Here is a 20,109-nt window from a genome sequence, read left to right as displayed (position 1 = left end):
AATCTAGTAGATTAAAATATATCACTTTTCAATCATTATTGTCCTCAGCAGGCAGAAAACATTTTTTATATATTAGCCATTGCATGCTACACCACTATATTTATAGCTTCAGGAACCAAGTCTAGAGGAAATGAGAAAATTATTTTTGTAGAGACAAGAACCTTCCAGGTGCAAGAATTGGACTTAGAGGTAGAAGTCATTAGCTATCCTAGCCCTGTCCTAGGGCTTGCTACTTTTGTTGCACGTACCAGAGGTGAATAATTATTATATAGCCCAGAGTAGACTGAAGTTGTTTGCAAGAAACATTGATGATCAAAGGATATGAAATTGAGGACATGGTGATTATTATCAGCTGGAACTGCCTATCACACCATGGATTTGTCTCCAAAAGTTGAGTTATTTGATCGCTTGCTTTTGACTGAGAACCAAAAAAATCCCAGCCCTTTGATCAGAAATCTTCTTCCCTAATCCTGGTGACAGGGCCTATTACTAGCACTCAATGCTAGAAATGTAGTTCAATGATTTGCTTTTCACATGAAAGCTGTAGGGGAACGCATCCTGAACTTGTAGTGCTCTTATTCTGAAAGTTTAAAACTCAGAAATGCAATAGTTTTGCAATTCTGAGTTTTAAAAGTAAATTACATAAAATAAATCTTGAAAGAAAGGATATGTGGAAATGTGATGTGTACCATACTTTAAAAATATATCACAGTGGACGGATATGCAAAAAGGCAAATTTAATAAAATGTTAGTGATAGAATCTAGGTAGTAAGTACACAGGTGCTCACTATAAAATTCTTATCATTTTGCCATATGTTTGAAACTTTTTATGATAAAATATTGGAAAAGATATAAGAAGGTGCATACCTAGTAATGAATTTGTATGCTTAAGAAAATGTCATTGCATGATGATATAAGATTGCATAATTTAATGGACATTTATGTTGTAGAATTTTCATCTTTAGAAACTTGAAAAATAGAAAATACTTTTAAGCTTTATAAACTCTTCAAGGTATTCTCTTACAAACCAAGAGCCACCCTAAAGATAGGAAAAGAGACATTAAGGAGAAACTGCAAGGCCACAGTGAAAAGTGCATTGTGTGTCATTGTCATTTTATTATCCAACTAGTAAATAACTGGAATATTATTTTCCCAATTAGATTTAGCCTTAAAATAAAAAAAATCACTAAATATCTGGATATGCATATGAATTAAAACATGGTTTAAAATGCATCAACATATTCGTTGTCCTTATATTTCTTTTTTCACCCAGTAATACTATACCTTTAGAACTGAGCTTGATTGCCATATGTCACATTTGCCCATGACTGACCCAAAACTAAAAAATTGCACCCTATGGCTATTTTGTTTCACTATAACATGATCACAGTTGGAGGGAAAAACACAACTGCAAATGTCTTTTAAAAGGAAAAAATATATAGTTTTTGAGAAATGCCAGACTTAACAAGCCCCTCTGTAAGTGACTCTCTGTAAGGATAACATTTTCCCTTTAGAAAGTTGATTTCCTCCATATGTAAGCATAATAAAAGATCTGCAAATTGTCTTCATAATTGGTAAGGCAATTACTTTCTATTTAAAAGATCTGTCAAGGCTCCTGTCCTAAACAGAGGAAAGCTCTCAAGCTCTTATTCCAGGCCTTTTGCGAAAGCTCCTCCTTCTCCCTTATTTTCTGTTTTCTCTTTTCACTGTTTCTCTGGCTCCCACAGCAGTGGTGTTTATGGTTGTGCTGACACTTTGAGAAGGAACCTGAGACCAAAAATGATGTCAAAGACCTGAGAAGCTTAATATTATAAGGGAGAGTCAAGAGTAAAGGGGCATATTAAATGCAATAAACAAAAACATTCACGCCACCATCTTACCCTGCTTGTCACAAGGGACATAAGCAATAACTATAGCATGAATCTCTACGTTTAAAAAAAAACACACAATAAAGGAAGAATAAAGTCCCGCCTTAGTCATTTTTCTAAAAAGTAGACTTAAAATGAGAATTTTCCATTGCAATTTTATGGATCTCACATTTTGTTTCCTTTTTATAATTATAAAAGAAATTCATTCTCATTTCAAAAAGTACTCCCAAGAATAAAGAGAACATATAGATCATGCATAATTCCATCTCCCAGAGAAACAGACTTTTAATATTTGGTATATATCCTTTCAGGTTTTTCTTCTATAAATATATACATATACATATATATATATATATAGATATATATATATATATCACATAATCGTAAAATTTAAAAGAGAGAGATGCAGTTTTTCTCCGAAAGGACTTTGGTCTTACTTTCTTGCTTCATGAATGATCCCCCTCACCTTCTGATATCTACATTTTCACTGTCTTTACTAGTTTCTTCTTGAACTATACACTTCTTCAACACCTTTAAACAAGGGCTGGGATGGGAGGAGTATAATAACTTTCCCAGCATTCTTTTCTTGTATTTTTTGTCTTTCCTCTAGCATCTTGCTTCCTTTTTCTCTCTCTCTCTTTTTTTTTTAATTGTGATAAGAGCACTTCACATGAGGTCTACTATCTTAAAGTTTTCCCTTTCCCTTTTTATTCAAGCTTTCCTAAGGGAAAATAAAATAAGTCCTCTCACTATCTTTATTCCCTTACTGCTTATATATTTATTAACCTACTCCAAACTTGGTTCCATCCTTACTAGTTCTTTTGTTCCCAGTCCTTGATGACTTTCAAAATCCCAAATACAATGACAGTTTACAGTTCACATCCTTACTTAACCTTCCATCAGCGTTTGACACGATCTAGAACTCTTTTACCTTAGACTGCGTTCTCCTGGTTCTCCTCCTACACTAATGACCACTCTTCTTTAGCTTCCTTCACTGAGTTCATTTTTTTTTTTTCCTTTTTGGCACATTTTTTAAATGTAACATACTCCAGGACTCCAGCCTTAATCCTTGTCTGCCTCCATGTTTTCTTGTTTAATGGGCTTGTCCTCTCCTGCAATTTAATTATTCCTAACAATCATATATCCCACCCTTATCTCTCTTCTAAGATAAGACCTGTATATCCAAATCGTTGAATGGATCCTTCCATGTGGATGAACTTTTCAAAGACACTAGACTCAGTCAATATCTTCTCTTTTCTCCTTTCTCGATTCCTCCTTTCTCTCATTGATACTCTATTCAATCGGTGGCAGCACCATTTAACAGCTGTAATAGTATAAATAACAGTAAAAACATTTTTGAAAATACTCAATACAAACTTGACCACTGAAAGAAGTAATATTTGCATTTATTTTGACATCTGTAGTCAATCACAAATTGCATTTGAGGCTAATTCATACAATTAACTCTAAAAAAAGAACTACTAGAGAATTTGATAATTAGAAGTACATTGGTGACTGTCAAGAATGCAATTACAGTAAATTGCAAATTGCAACCTGATTGTGATTGGTGTAGAAGTGAAGAGAAAGGAAAGAACTATAGCTAGTAAGCTCAGACCACTCTTTCAAGTTTGACAGTAAAGAGATAAGAGAGATTAAACGAATGCCTTTAGGGGAAATAGATGTGAGGAAGTCATCTTTTAGAACAGAGAAAACTGAGCAATTTTGCAGGCTGTGGGAATGAAGGTGATAGAGAAAAAGGGATTGAAGATGCGAAAAATGAGAAGATAGGGACTGATTACTGACGACCAGGAAGAAGAGAATAGGAAGGTCTCTGTTTCTTTCGTCTATATATTCTTATATAACATTTGCTTTAATAAATTTAGGTCTACTATTTGTCATTCATTGCAGTATTGAATAAATAATAGTAAAATCTTTTTTGAAATATGTATATGTAATCTTTAACTTTTAGATTTATTTTGACATGTGTAGTTAGGCAAAAATTGCAATTCAGGCTAATTTGTACAATTAACTAAATCATGTGTTCCTTTTTCCTTTCCAAATTTACTTTATGAGAATGAAGAATCCTTTTAATTCAACCTGGACACAATTCGGCTAGTATCTTTCAATTAATACTCTTACTTTTCAATAAAATCTTATTCTAAAATTGAACATAGGGTGCTTCATTTTTCAAGTCTCTATTCCATAAGATTATGTTCTTGTTTTGTTGCTACTTACTTGCAAAATTGTTCCATATAATACATTCTATGTCTGTGGCCATATATCGTTTTACTATATAGTTTCCCAATTTTATGGTTTACTTAATTCAAGTGAATAAATCTACATTTCTATTCTACTTTTTTGGAGGAAAGAATGAAGGGGTGGAAGCAGGAAGCATATAGGATTAAGGAGGGATGGTGGAATGTCTACAGAGAGAAAAAGTTAGCTCTTGGGCTTAATGTTCTTAAGAAAACTACAGACCTGATTCAATGGTATTAAAAAAAATTATCGGCACTAACAAAGAACTAGATTGTTCTTCCAGTTACTCAGAAAAGATTTACGTTGGTGTGGGGAAGATGGGAGATACTTTGTTTGGGGTTTCAGATATTGGACACTGAAAGCTTCTTATAGGGAATGAGGCATTGTCAGTAAATGATGACTATTTCTCTTTCCTCACTTTTCCCACCGCAAAGTCCTCACCATTTTCTCTCCACTGCACTGATGCTCCCTTCTCAGTTGCATTTGCATCAGTTGTGCACAAAATCAGCTATAAGGAGGCAACATGCTAAAGCCGAGGTGGAAAGGGGCCTGCCCTTACTGCCTCAGTTGAAATCTTCAGCTCCAGTGTCCGCCAAGGGAGGTGGGAGGAGCACAGGAAGTGATTGCCCTGTGGTTTCTCCTCCCACAGAAGCCCTGCCTCCTCACGCTTGGACAGTGCAGAGGTTAGCTTTCTTTCTCTCACTAGTTCAGTCCTTTGGCTAATGTGAAAGACCACACAGAAGCTATGGAGTTGCTTTTTGTGCTTGACAAAAGTGCATAGATAGAAGACAGGGATTCCTGGCTGGGAGGAGGGAGGAGAGCTGAAGATCCCTGCCTGGGCTGGCTGATCTAAGCAGTCAAAGTGGGAGCTGAGTGCTCGAAAGAGGAAAGAGGATTATGCTCGCACTAGAGATAAGCAGTAAGTGAGCGAATAACCATTATGGCTTAGAAAAGGCTTAAACCCCCTGGGGTTTTGGGGTGAACTAGAAAATATTGCTTAACTAGAGTAAAACTGTAAGAATTCTGACTCTGCATGTAGCTAGCTGTGTGCTATTTGGAGACTAGGGATTTAAGTACAGAATCAGAGCTCTAAATTCTTCCTCCCACTTTTGGAAAATGCCAACTTTTACTTACAGTAGTTGGGGATACAATTTTCTTCCCTGACTTAGCCTCTTCCCAGGAGAATGTACTACTAAATCAGATAAGGAGTTGGGATTAAATTGGAGAAGTGGAATTTGGTACTGGATGAAATTGCAGTCTTGAATTATGTTCTGTGAATGCTGACATTTTTATATCAATTATCAGTGATTTGCTAATCACAAGAAAGTCTAGGGTGGGGCACTAAAAAGGTAAAACTAAGAGCTTTTATGACAAAGAGGCTGCTGAGTAGTCCATATGTGTGGGATGAAATATAAAAATGTATATAATTAATAATACATGTTTGTTTTTTGTTTTTGTTTTTGTTTTTGTTTTAAGCATTAAAGTAGAACAGCACTCAGGGAACATAGAAGTGCTTGGATAAAAATTAGTCAGAAAAGAAGAAATTTTCATTTCAAAGACTTTTTGTGCTGGCCAACATTTTCACAATGTTTACAAAGTCAAGACAATGATTCAGGGATAATTCAGTCATTGTCATACATTATAAATACTATTGCTGGGCAAGATCTGTGGTTCTCTGGTCAGCAAGTTCTGGCAATGAAGCCACGGCCACTGGTGCAAAGAATTCTGGGATATCTGACAGTGAAATGGATGGAAGGACCCACATTCCATCTCTACTTAATGCCCTTTTGTCCAGAAATCGGGTCATGCAAATGAGCTACTTGGTACGTATACAGATCAATATTCGGAAAGACAGTTTAAAATGCTTCGTATTAGAGGGTCTCTGGTCAATATTGTATGGCAACCAGTGGACTAAAAGGATGCAAAAGCAAAGTGATAGAAAGGAAGTCAGCTTGATTAAAACCAACCTTGCTCTTTTTGTTTTCCATTAATCCTGAACTGGAACCTCAGATGAAGATGAGAATAATAATAAAGAGAAATACTTTGGCCATCTGTTCTGTTCTAAGTGGCTAAATTCATTAATATATGAATGAGAATTCAGATTTTATTTATGCATCCTAATACTTGAAGATTCGGAAATCTCTTTATTACAGAAAAACGCACAAAAATAGTAGGTATGTTTCTTAAAGAGGAAATGTTGAAATCTGGTTTTGAAATATTACAGAGGGAAAAACAGACAAGGATCATGTCGCACAGTATTAAACTGATTTATGTCATGTTTACTGAAAGATATAGTTTTTCCCCCAATGAGATAGGGATCCTAATACGGCACAGTAGGTACAAACATAAGACATATTTTTAATTCCCTTAATTCTAGTTGATGTATCTAATACCTAAAGGAAGGACTATTTTTAGATAATAACCTTGAACCAAAGCTATATAGTGATTTTTTTCTTTCCCTTTTGTTACTGGTCCTCTACAGAGAGGTACTTAGACTTCTGAAATTGTGAAGAAACATGTCATTTCTGGTATTCCCATCAACCAGTGAATTGGGAGAATGAAAAAAAAAAAAAGGATTCAAATTATCTTTCTCCTATAGCACAACAATAAGTGGTTGTCATGATCTATGTCCCTTTCTAACATTAGAATGGGAGAGGTAGATGGAGAATGGACATTCAGGGGTGGGGGGAGAAATGACAAAATACCAATAAACTCATTTTTAAATATGGCCTGTATTCCTCCATCTTTTCAAACTACCTAATTTTGAAAATCATTTTATCTTTTTAAAATTATTCCTGAGTTGTTTTTCCTGTGTTCATTTTCATCTGATTTACAAGCAAATGTAGAAAAATCTGAAGATTTATTGAGCTGTATAATATTTGTCTTATTCTTATATATATATATATATATATATATATAAAGGATTAAAATAAAACATTTAATAGTTGAAGTCTTAAGCATAGTATTACTAATGCAGTTTTAATCTTTATGAAAAACGCTGGGACTCTTGAAGGAATCACTTAAAGTGTTAAAGAATCTTTTCTGAAACTACAGTTGAAAAAAAGCATAACAACAGTCATAGAGGACAAAAGGTGTAATTTGGATGAGAGAGGCTAGGCAAAAAAATACTTAATGAATAATTATAAGCCAGCAGCTTAACTATAAGAGCATTTGCATTTGTCCATGAGAGACTAACATAAAGAATGCTGTATTATGACTAGTGAACAAGGCTAAGTAGACTTTATCTTTAAAAAGTATTAAGTGGGAATTCAGATTATTAATGGAAAGAAACTAAATGATCATTTAAAATTATTCTTTCACAAGAAAAGTAAAGAAAAAGGATATGGAAAACTAAGCAGTGATGAAGACCTCGAAATAATTGTTGATCAAAAGCAGGTAAGTGAATGCTTACATACATTTTCTACTATTGCATTGTAGATTTTTGATAACTGAAGCCCTCTGAGCACTCAGCCCTGCCCTAGAGACTGTATTAGCCTGTGTAAGGGAGGCCTGCATAACAAAGATAGATTTTGAGAGCAACTAAGCCTCCCTCTGCATTGCCTCTAATCTACTGATTTCTGCATGTCAGCATGTATGTTCTATATGTAAGAATGATGAAAAACAAAGCAAAACAAGATTCGAGAACTTTTGGAAAATTAAAAGTCCCACTTGAAAAATGAACCAAAACAACAATGATGATTTGGTTAGGAAGAAAAAAAGATTCAAACAAAAACTAGAAAGTATATTATTTTGAAAATGAGAAAAGCTACCACTAGTATAAAACTATGAATATGATTTAGGAAGAGGGGAATAAAAGACTTTAAAAACCTGAGAAACTTAAAATATATATATATTGCCCAGTTTAGTTTCTCAGATAGTCTTCAGTAAATTCAGAGATGATTTTTAAAAAACGAAAAGTAATACCAACTGTAATTTTGTTTTAAAAAACAAAAAGTTATACCAACTGTAATTTGAGAAACATCTAGCTTGGGTTTTATATGGACCCATAAGGTAAAATGAAAACTGCTTAATAGACCATAAACAATGACATACCAGGTAATGGAAGGTATCCAACTCATGCCACTGAATTGGCATCAGCCCTTAACATCTTAGTTAATTATCAAGGAGACAAGCTAACTGCACGTTCATTTAATGTATAAGTGGCACTGACTCTGAAGGTCATGTAAATGCAGGTGGAGACAAATAAATAATTTAAAAGGATCTGAGCAGATGAAGAGGTTACCAAAGAAAGCAGTCAGCAAGTTACAGAAAGGCAAGTTGAACTTGGAAATTTTTCTAATTGTGCAGTTTGTTTTGCATCATAGTGATCGCATTAAAGGAGCAATTGTGTATTATTTGAAAAAAAGGGAAAAATGAACACTGAAAATAGCAACCAAAAACAGTTAACTTAGAGACTTGCTTGTTAGACCCGGAATAATGGAGGTAGCTGAAGTGATCTGGAAAAAACTAGCCAAACAAAGCATCTCCATGGGAGGTGAAGAATGTGTTGATTTTATAGGTTCCCTGGAACTACCTCCAAGTTTTTCCTGCCTTATCTTCCCTCTCTGGCTGCCAAGTGAAACAGTGGGGAGATGGGAGAAGTGGGCTGTATTTCTACTTAGTGTCAAATTGTCAGTTTAGTTAATAAACTAAGTGGGGCTGGAGCCCAAGTGCTTCACTGGGCTATTAGTTCTCATTTTAACAGATTAATCACCTAGAGCATGTGATCTCCATCTCCCACAGATCCTGCCTGGACCTACCTGGTGAATGAACTAGTAAGATACAATTGAGTACATATGAGAACATTCATGCCTCTAGATTTTCTATTAAAATAAAAAGTTATTTTTTAATTTCTTTTTTAATCATATAGAAGGCAATTTCTCACTCTTGATTGTACTTCTTTAGTATCATCCTACCCGAAAGCTGCTTTTCTTTTTCTTTCTTTTTTTTTCCCCAAAAGCTTCTCTTTTTTTTTAACTAAATCTTGGGATTCAGAAAACTATAAAATTACACATTGATATTCGGAGTAGAAAGTCCAAGGGAGTCATTGTTCCTTTTATAATACCTTTCACAAAATTTATGTTGTTGAGCCTAAACACATTTTATTAATAATTAAGGAATTTTAAAAAAAAAAACCTATAGAGTGAGAGAACCAACTTTCCTGCTTCTTGAGAAAATAACACTTTCCTTACCTGGATCAAATGAGAAAGAATTGTATTTGCCCAATCATTGTTTGCCTCTGTAGTTAACCACGTTTCCTCCAGTGCCATTGTGCCATTTGGCACCAGTTGGCAGTGACCCGGCTTTGCTGAATCATTCATGTCAAAACATGTTTCAAAAGATGAGTAATTATGAATATGACTTGGCACTGGCATTTGCCGTTGGCTATAAGAGTAATCTTTCATTTTGGGGAAGGTTTTATCTAGTGTCGATATTGTGAGTAAATCCTAGGTTGAAACGATGACAGTGTTGATACCTGGAAGTAAAATATTTGGGAAAACACTCAAATTAGTGTTTATAATACTAAGAAAAATTCCTGCTGAGTTTAAAAAATCAACATTAAAGATATGTGTGTTTTTATGTGACATTTGTTTAATATTACTTCATCTCATATATATTATATATAACATATATGTTATTTGGGGAGGAATCTTTATATTCAATTTATTCTTCCTATATCTTTTCAGGAATATAGTAGAAATTTGTTAGTCAACCTTCATATAAGTGCAAATAGCATTTTCAGTAAATGGTAAAATCTAAAGAAAATAAATAAAATAGCTGGAGGCTGTAATGGGCAGAAGTCCATCAATCTCATTAAATCTGTCAATCAGAAGCTGTCACTCTACACATGCTGTGCAAGCTATATGCCATTTTATCAGTCGTGTGATTTGCAAGTCTTATATTTCCATGGAAAGCCCACAGTTTTGCTTATATAAGCAAATTAAAAACAAGCTGCATAGAGTATGTGAATTTTGTTCTCTTCGGCTGCCCACATTCAAGAGTGTAAAAGGTGATTTCTGTGTTATTCCTACATAAGAAAAAGTAATTTTGGAAATCTGTAAGGTTTTATTTTTAAAAGGTAATATTGTGCTTCTCTCTTTGTGAAATTTTATTGGCAAAGTTCATTTTGAATGCATATAAAACATTCCAGAGGATTCTTTGATTAGTGTTGATGCCCTAAAATAATAGATGTCGTATAATATATAATCAAACACATACACATACATATAATCATTTAAATATAAATGTATCATGTTGGCATTGGGGTCCATATTTTCCACCAGAAATCTCTAGAGTTTTTAAATTCCAAACCTATGAAGGTAATCGAAGGATACATATTGGATTAAAATCTTAATGCCTCTAAAATCCAGACATCTGACATAATATATATATAGTTTTTATTATATATGTCATATAATTACATATACAAATAAGTTACTATATACAAATTATAATATATTTAATTAATGAATTCTATATTTGACTTTCTATTCCCTCCTGATTGGAAGGGGGTGAATCTCATTGAGGGATAGATTTATGTACACATGAATTTCCTTTTGAAGTTACTGAGATTTCAGGGGTGGGAATGGAGGAGTAGATGGCCAAATACCTTGAGTAGGGGGTTAAAAACATTAACCATTTTTTGAATAAATAATAAGTTCACTGAATTTTAAATTATTAATATTTATTAGTCACTTTAATTCAAGGTTCATGATATGTTGGACCAAGATAGCTTTTTAGTTCTAAAATGTTTTTAAATTCTAAGTAGACTTAGAGGAGGTAACAAAGACTAACACAAAATTAGGGAATATTATAATTATATGAAGGATATACTTATAGGCTCAAGGATTTCAAAAATGGATATAACAGTTTGTTGTGGATCTAGTTGGTTATAAGACTGAGTTGCAGCCTTCTGTCCTTCAGTGCGGTATGCCAAATATCAGCCAGTTTACAAGGGGACCGGATGCACACAGCTCAGAGCAGTGGTTCTCAAACTTTATCCACCTCAGAACCTCTTGGACAGCTTGTTAGAACACAGGTTGCTGGGCCCCACCCCTAGAATTTCCCATTCTGTAGGTCAGGGGTGGGCCCTAAGAATTTGCATTTCTGAGTCCTCAGCTCCCACTGCTGGGTCACACTTTAAGGAACACTGGGTCAAAGGAGATAATTATCACAATTCCATAGGGAAAAAATGTGTGTGTGCATGTGTATGCGTGTGTATGTGAGACTTGTGATAACTTTGGCATTGTTTAACTGGGCATTCTTTACTTGGGAATCTAAAACCCATACTTTATAGATATCCAACACAATCATGCTAAAAACAAGAAAACCACAACCATTTACAATCAAAGGTGCCTTTAAAGACTCAGGTTTCCAGTCTGACTGAATTACACTTAGTAGCCATGTGAATATGAACCTGTCTGAGATATATTTTCTTATTTATAAAGTAATACTCTGTTTTTCCCACCCCTAGAATTTCTCTGAGATAAAAATTGTAAAAGTGTTCTATAAACTGTAAATCATTCTGTCATAGCTGGTCATCACCACCTGAATTAGTCTGCTTCCCTTACCATAACAAAATACCATAGGCTGAGGCTTACATAGCATTTACTTCTCACAGTTCTGAAGGCTAGAAGTCAAAGATCAAGGTGTTGGAATGGTTGTTTCTGCTGCAGACTCTCTTCCTGGCTTGTAGATGGGGCTGCCGGCCATCTCTACCCTCACGTCGCAGAAAGAGAGAGTTCTGGTGTTTTTTCTCTTTTCATTAGAGCCCCGCCCTGCAGCCTCGTTTAACTTTTATCACCTCCTCGCAGGCCCCCTCTCCAAAGTCATATTGGGGATTAGGGCTTCAATATATGAATTTGGTAGGGGACACAAACATTCATTCCATAATACCACCCCACGACTCCAGTATAGCAAATGGAAACATTGAGATCTAGAAAGATGAATCACATACCCTGAGTCCCTGGTTCGGTGAAGAGAGAGCACCGGAAGCCAGCCCTCCCTCTTGACGACGAGCCAGTACTCTTTCTATCATTCCACATCCCTTCACTACAGTTACCCATTACTGGTCATCCCATATGTGTGTCTTAAGAAGCTATTTTGGTTCAGTGCTCTAATGCTATAAAATAACCAATGTACTAGGAATTATCATAAGTGGCCAATATTTATTTATTGAACCCTCACCGGGATGCTCTTTTCCACAAACACTTCTTAACTGTTTCCTTTCCTCTTAACTCCCATAGCTTTGCCAACAACAACAAAAAATGCCCTTCATAGCAAATGTATACAAAATGAGAGCTCAAAGATGGTTGTTGGCATCTGTTTGCCTTCCCTTCCCTACACGGCCCCCTCTACCAAGCATGAGAAGCATTCTTGGAGAGAGACAACATGTACTTTTCTTAGCCCAGAACCTTTCTGAGAGTGTCCTTCTACATTTGTAGGCGAAGCCTATGCAGAAAGCAATGGAAATTGGAATTTCTGTGATCTTTCTCTGAAGAAAAAGAAGAGACCAAGTCTAGCCAACCCCTTGCATTTCCAATAGCATGTAAGCATTTGAGTAGGATTGTAATTTTGTCCTGGTGGTCCTCGTGGGAATGAATCCTAAAGAGGAAAATATAGGCCAATGTGAAATAAAAATGGAAGAATGAGAAAAATAGATACCCAGCTTCCTTCTGGTACTAACAGAGAGTGTGATCATATCACCATCTAAGCATCTGACCTGAATCTCAGACTTATAAGTAGTAAAGAGTATGGGAGTGATATTTGTCACTGCCTTGTTGTACTCAGCACCATCTGGCCAGTGCTTTCTTTGTCATATCAATGTGATGACTTACTTTAAATATAATTCAGATCTCATTTACCTCTGAGGAGACTTCTAAAGCAAGAGACCTTGTCTTAGTGTCAAGTGTAATTCTCTCCCTTGGTACTTTCTTGGAATTATGTATTTAGTCACCAAAAACAGACACCTGAAAAGAGACAACCTGAAGATTCTGAAGCAGGATACTCTGAAACACTGACAAGACAAGACACCTTATGCAATTGTTGACCTGATTACACTCACAGCAGACATAGGCTCAATCAGTGTTTTCCTCAGGAAAGATTGATAGATGACAAAGGAATCAATGAAAATAAACCTTATTTTTTGGGATGAAAGAGACTGAAGCTATTCAAATTTGTTATCTATCTGAAGTCAGCATTAGAGTACACAAAGAACCACTACTCTAGTCTAATCAGTGCCATTTTGTCTGAAAAGCTACTTATCATCAACAAATATTGTACAAGAAAGGTGGAAAGTTTTCCACTAGGTTAAATTGAAAAATTACTGGAATAAAAGCATGATTACCCTGTGTTTTATTCCTAAATATTCCCAAGTAATATAAAAATAACTCTGAGTTACTCATAATGTGGGGGGTGGGGGGAGAATTCACAGTAATACAAAGTATCTTACTTTACATTTTCTTTGTAAACTCGCAATGGTGAGTTTATTTTTTAACTTCATGCACTCCAATTTAGTATACCGATCCCCCTAAGCATCGCTTGACTCTAGGAAAAACAGAAAAGACAGACCTAATATCTCAGTTTTAGAGTCTCCTAACAGGTTTCTGAGGTCTAAAGGTACAAGGCCAGAAAATGTAGAGTCAATCATAGAATGAAACAGAAGCAGTTTGCAAGACTGCAAGACAAAGCTGAATAGGAGACCATCATCCTAATTTCTAGTCTCAGCTTTGCCACTTACTATGCAGAAGGCCTTGGAGTGAGTCATTTAGGTTCTCTGAGTGTCATAATCTGTGAAATGGAACACTACCGTCCGGCTCAGATGTCCGTTGTGAGGTTCAAATGCGCATGGCCCTCTGGATTGCCTGTGTCCAGCTTAGCCTCCACTGTTCAGAGCCAAGACTAGAATTCAGGGCCACCTCTGTTTTGTCTCATGCTCTTTCTACCAACAGCTCAAGCTTCCCGAATGATGAGTTAGAAACGGTTGATGAATCTTGACGTTTTCACTTTGCTTATTTTATCTGCTTTACTATCAAGCATTCTGCTTGCCTTCTGTAGGATACTGTCAGATACTCTAGTGCATTTTCAGGGGTGCCGGCTCCCCCGCCACTGCACATGCTTGGTGTTATGTATATAACAAGGAAGTTACAGAGTTGTTAAAATCAGGACCTTCACAGTCATGAATCTGAATGAAATCAGGCTATGGCCACATAGTAGCTCTATTACCTTAGAAAAATTAACCGGTGTCTTGGAGCCTCAGGCTGCTCTACTATAAAATAAGGAAAATGTTCTTTACCTCATAAAGTAGTTAAGAGAATTAAATAAGTTCCTATATAAATGCTTTGCAACATGCATGACATATAATAAGTGCTTTATAAATGGCAGGTTCTGGTGTGGGGCAGGGGTGGAGGAGGTGGTTTATTTATTAGCTGTAGAATTCCCTTGGATCAACCAGGTACAGAAATGAGGAGAATAGATTATATATTTAAAAAATGGTCAGTGAGAGAGACAGTAGCTAATGTCACAAGCTAACCCCACTGGAGGGCATCAGGACCTGCCAGCTCTACCTGATTATTATCTTTTTGGAAATGGCTCACCACATACACTAATTATCTAAGAGAAAGGATTAATCTGCTGATTTTTAAATGTTTGAAATCAATTTAGAATTTTTATAACAATGTATAGTCAAACAAAACAGTATGGATCTGTATACAACCTCGGAGCTCCAGTTTGTGACATGAAATTCTAAGATCAAAATAGAGCAGGATGTTGACGTGGCCTAGGCAGGCCTCTGCTCTCCCTTTGTTTCTCTTTTGCTTTACACTCACTCCTTGAAAACTAACCTAGTTATCAATCTAACCTTAAGACCCCCCAGAAAGTTCAAGGACCTCAAAAGGGAACCAGTTACATATGATGTAAAAAATCCGCATTTGATAAAGTGTGTAGAGCAGACATTTACAAGCAGAAGGTAATGCTGATACTTCCTCGTATTCAGGACTTTACCACTGTCTATTCTTGTCAATTTAGCATCTCTGAGTAAACAAGTTACAGGCACTGTTGAGTAGCGAGCACCCAGCTTTCCTCTACCGATCCATCTTCTTCAATTTTCCGAACAGGAATGCAATTCACAGGGCTCTGCTAAAAACTATAATCACCAAGAGAGACCTTGAGTTACCACCTCAAGTTCAACAAATACCTGAAATATATATATATATATATATATATATATATATATATATATATATATCTTTATTTTAAGTTTTCATTGTGCGGCCTATGTGTATTACATGCAGCGTAAAAGAAAAAAAAATGTGCTTTCAAGTTGGAAAAATATATAGATGTTAAGTAATCTTCAAATAGCTTTTTTTTCTTTTTAATTTATGAGGGAAAGTGCTGGTGGCATGTTTAGTCCGAGAAAATAAATGCAAAATTGAAATGACATGAGCTGACATGCTGAGTGTAAAAATGATGTAATATATGAAAATAACAGTCAGAGACAGTAATACTTAAAAGTGGACTCAGCCATTTGGAAAAGAAGCCCTTTCAACCTTTCACTACGGAGAGTTCGTCATGCTTTTACTGGTGTTTTTTGTTTGTTTGTTGGTCATGTTTTTGTTGTTGTTTTAAGTAGATTCATTTGATCAATATAGTGCTGAAAGGAACTTCAGACGATCGTCTAATCCAGAAGTTTTTAAACTATGCTCTGTAGAACCCATTCCCAGACCTTTTGAGTGTAGCGGGGATGGGGGTGATCTTTGTATGTCGTGCCACATTTTAGAGAGCAAGTTAGCCTCTATGGGTTCAGATAAGCTTTGTTCGATTAAAGGGTGCTGCTGCTAAATTTAATTATATTGATTGGAATTCAGTTAAAACAAGTTAGGTGAGTCTCAGAGTGGGGATGTAGCCTGACGGTGTCACTACGTTATTTACAACAAAGGAAATATTAGAACTTGGGTCTGCAGTCTCTAGTCTAGTCTTGGGTTTATTCATCTACCCCTATAACTGCATTCCTAAATAAGCTTTCTTCCAAACTCCCTCATGTTGATAAAGCTAAACATACCAGTCAAGCCAGAAAAAAATAACTTGAGAAAAGTGTGTATTTCAAGTGTGCAGCTAAATCTGTTATATTTGTCTGATAGATTTTTCTGAAAGGCTGTTTATATGAGATGCTACCTAATTCTTCATAAGAGGTTCTCACAAACTTTGTGACAACTTACTAGTATGTGTCAGGGTACAGATACTAATGATTTTAAAAGTGAAATTTGAATCTCTTAAAACGTGCCTAATGAAATTAGCAAAGTGTTTCCTCCACATTGAAGCTGATGGTTTTTCTCCACCTGGATCAGTATATCATCTCCCACTAAGTTGGCTGTGGGGATTATAAACTGTGTCCACAGTTCAGCATCTAGCTTCCAAGTCCATCTATTTGGAAGTGAGCTGCCAGCAGTTTTGTCTAATGAACCCTGGAGGTGAACCCGCTGATTAGTGATTGGATCAGCGTCTATCGTCGCAAGAGCTTTGAACCAGTTATGGGTGGCAATATTTATACTGAAATTATTTATGTTACAAATTCAGAATTTGATAAATAAAAATGACAAGGGAACAGATGGACCATACAAAATAAAATTTTCCATATTATAATAGTTAAACAGCAGAGAGAGTTTATAGAGTAACTTCCTTTCCTTCTCCGGCTTTGGACCTAGATGCCTGTGCCCTGCCATTGCGCTGACCTTGCTATTTCTGTGGTTGTGCTTTTATTTCCCTCCCATCCAGACTTTTTCTTTCTACTCAGCCCACTCTGATCCCTTCCTCTGGAACGTGTCTCTTATTCTGACACTGCATATAAAAGATTTGACATAAATGCACTTCTTGCAAACCTGCCTTTTTTAATGCTCCATTGCTTCCTTCCCTTTCTCCAAAACAGCTCTATAATTCTGTCATTTCCATGTTTAGTCATTAATTTTTCACATGGCCACTTCCTTCCCATCTCGTGATCTAGGTAAAATAAATGCACACATAAATGACCATTCAATACAATTGTTATTTATTCCTCATCATAGTATTTTTGGGCCAAATGATCTCATTCTTGAAATATATGAATAAGTGACTTATTAAAGAAATGGTGAGACAATGTACCATCTCGGCTTTGTGCTGAATGTTCTGAATAGGAAAAAAACATCCATTCATCACTTTTTTTTCTAACAAAATTATCTCATTTGTATAATTTGTGAATGATTAATGAATTCTTATTGTAGAAAAACACTAAACATGGAAATAGTCTCCTTCCAGTCAAAGTGTTCAGTTATCACTCTTCTATACTCTCAGCTTCTATCATTAAACTTTAAATGTGCCCCTGAAATTGCTGCATTAATATTTGTGATCTATGGGAGTCATTTCTGAAAAAAAAACAAAGAGTGATGGTACATCAGCTGATGGATTTTTTTTAATGAAATTGTTTAGTACAGGATAAAATAAATTGAAGCTCACGAACAGGTTTAGTTATTCTTAAATTTTTAAACTTGAAAATAGTGAAAAAAATAGGAACCAATACGTTTTTCACTAAATGAATGAGCAATCTTACCCTTTCATCCAAAGTTCAAGGCATTTGATTTAAAATTATGCCCTGTGGGTTTATGAACCACAGTAGTCATATAAGACATGCCCCAAGGACCCCGTCACTGCTTGGCCTAGTGCCAGCCCACAGGTAGTAGGCACCCAAGACATAGAGAGAACTGATGCTTCTCACTATCTCCCAAATAAAATGCGAACACCTCAGTTGAGCTTCTAGGCCATGCATAGTCCAGGCCCTGATACCTTGTTATCCTCATCCAGTGCCACTTTGGCTCCATGCCTCATTAGTACTGAACAACTTGAAGCACTCTGTGTTAAGGGAATAGATTACTCTGCTGTGAACATGTCACTGATAGCTGCCCTAGAAGGCCTGACCTTTCTTCTCAGGGTAAAGTCCCTGCCGAACTGTTCGGTAAAGCTAGTTCATCCCAAGTTGTTGGTAGAAAAAGTAGTGTAAGAATCGATACTCTACCACCTCTTCAAACTTTCACCAGACACTACTCCGCCTCTCCAAGCTCCTCATGCTCCCTGCATCCTCCCAAAAGCAGCACTCCAGCTTTCCTCCAAGAGCCTTTCCTGCTAGTGCTTTAGTTCTGTAAGTCACCCTTGATTATTATACCATGAGTATGAGTGCACAAAATCCTCCTTAGAAACTTTGAATAAAATAGAAAGTATCACATATGCTCCCAATGAAGGACTTTCATTTTGCATACTCTCTCATTTTTGCATAGTCATCAGCATAATTTTAAATTTTTGCATAGTTGCAGTCAGTATGCCCTTAATTTTATATCTGCTTCTTTATGTAACATTATGCCAGACTTCTTTTCCACATTGTTATTTCGTTTTTATAAATGTCGTTTTAATGGTCGCTTTTTTATTAAATCAGAGTGATCCTTGGGCATTTTTTTCCACAACTTTCCCTGGCTTGTGCAGTGACCATCCGAATCTTGCCTGTATTTCAGGATACAAGTTAACACATTAAAAAGGAAAGAAAGGGATTGCAAGAAAACTGTGTACATCATTATGATTATATATATATGTATATATATATATATGAATTTACTATGAATCATGCATGATTTTTATGGGAATTTACACAGTGTCATCTTTTCATATCCCTGCTGCACCTCTAAATATCACTGCAGATGCCACCACGTGTGTGTTATACTGCTCTCATAAAACCTCAGGTTTAAATCACTTTCTACATGGCAGTTTTATGGGATTCTGCTTCCTGAGGCTGACAATAGCCAAATCGCAAACATGGATTTGCATCAATTTGGTTTGCATGAATTTTTAAGTTTGCTGAGAAGGGAAGTTGACTTAATATTATTAGAGCCATGAATAACTTGAGATATAATTTACTTTGGTACAATATGCATTGAGGACACAGATGCATGGACCCGCTAGGATATTCATATGCCAAAAAGATATATAGACTTAAAGACTCATCTTGAATTCTTGGGAACTTATATAAAGGGTGTACCACTAATTGAGTTATGGAATTAAGTCATATGACCTCTTCATATTGAAAGGCAATGATAAAAAGAAATAATTGTGAATGCATTTTAGAATACAGTCTTTGGAAGCATTCTAGATTTTAAAATTTTTACTAGTGTTCCAAAATGTGAAACTCTTATATTAATAAAGATCCAAAAAGTACAGGAAGTTATTAAGTCCATTAGCAGAGCTAAAATACAAGTGAGAATGCTAGGATTCAAGTTCCTGTCTCTGCCAATGACTTCCTGTTTGAACTTGAACAAATGTTTAAGCCTTGACTTCCCTATCAGCAAAGTGATAATATTTTACATAACTCTATTTCACAAAAATTCTGGAAGAATTTCATAAAGAAAATTAAAATTAAAAAAATAAAAATAAAAAACTCCTGAGCCATTTAAAAGGATTATTTCCTGTGCATAAATCCAAAATGATATCATCTGTAAGAAAGCCACTCATTAATGCCCTGGGGTTATGAATCAACCTCTTGGGTTAAAGAGCAATTTAAAAATGAAATTCCCTGTAGAAAAATGAATACAATCACAATTATTACTTTTAGATCACTAATACATGGGGAGGGAGGCAAAGTGTGACTTAATTGTATGAATTTACAAGTGATAGAATTACATTGCATTTCTTTTTGAGTGATTCTTTTAAATTTTTTTCTCTAATCGTAATGAGAGAAATAGACAAGTTTTTATTTTTATGTTTTCAACTGTCTTTAAAAGATTACAGTATAAATAGATACTTTTAAAGAAATAACATTCATTTTTACATTACTAATGATTCTATTTTTTTTAAACGAACTAATTTTTTTCCTGGAAAAACAAACCTTATGCTGAGGATTCTAAACTTTATTTTGTAGTAGATAAATTACATATTCCAAGTAAAAACAACATATGTAATATCTGTCCCCCAAGAC

General features: G+C 35.5%; 1 protein-coding gene across 7 annotated transcripts in view; it reads left to right on the top strand.

The window, feature by feature from the left end:
- Positions 1 to 20,109, top strand: part of PEX5L (peroxisomal biogenesis factor 5 like) — a 196,985-nt gene that overhangs the window by 43,631 nt on the left and 133,245 nt on the right. Inside the window, exons 1-3 of one of the 7 annotated variants that reach the window (XM_016128012.2) lie at positions 2,521 to 5,043; positions 5,601 to 5,947; positions 7,449 to 7,520. The exons of 3 other annotated variants lie outside the window; for them this stretch is intronic. In XM_016128012.2, coding sequence (XP_015983498.1) covers positions 5,870 to 5,947; positions 7,449 to 7,520 — 150 coding nt within the window. In that variant the 5' untranslated portion in view covers positions 2,521 to 5,043; positions 5,601 to 5,869. Of the gene's footprint in view, positions 1 to 2,520; positions 5,044 to 5,600; positions 5,948 to 7,448; positions 7,521 to 20,109 lie in introns of those variants that run through there. 3 more of the 7 variants (XM_016128009.2, XM_016128016.2, XM_016128014.2) reach the window with 3 other exon arrangements.

The sequence above is a fragment of the Rousettus aegyptiacus genome, unplaced genomic scaffold (genome assembly GCF_014176215.1).
Source record: "Rousettus aegyptiacus isolate mRouAeg1 unplaced genomic scaffold, mRouAeg1.p scaffold_m13_p_4, whole genome shotgun sequence".
Taxonomy (NCBI): domain Eukaryota; kingdom Metazoa; phylum Chordata; class Mammalia; order Chiroptera; family Pteropodidae; genus Rousettus; species Rousettus aegyptiacus.
The sequence above is the reverse complement of the archived record's forward strand: the minus strand, read 5'-3'. Positions and strand labels throughout refer to the sequence as shown.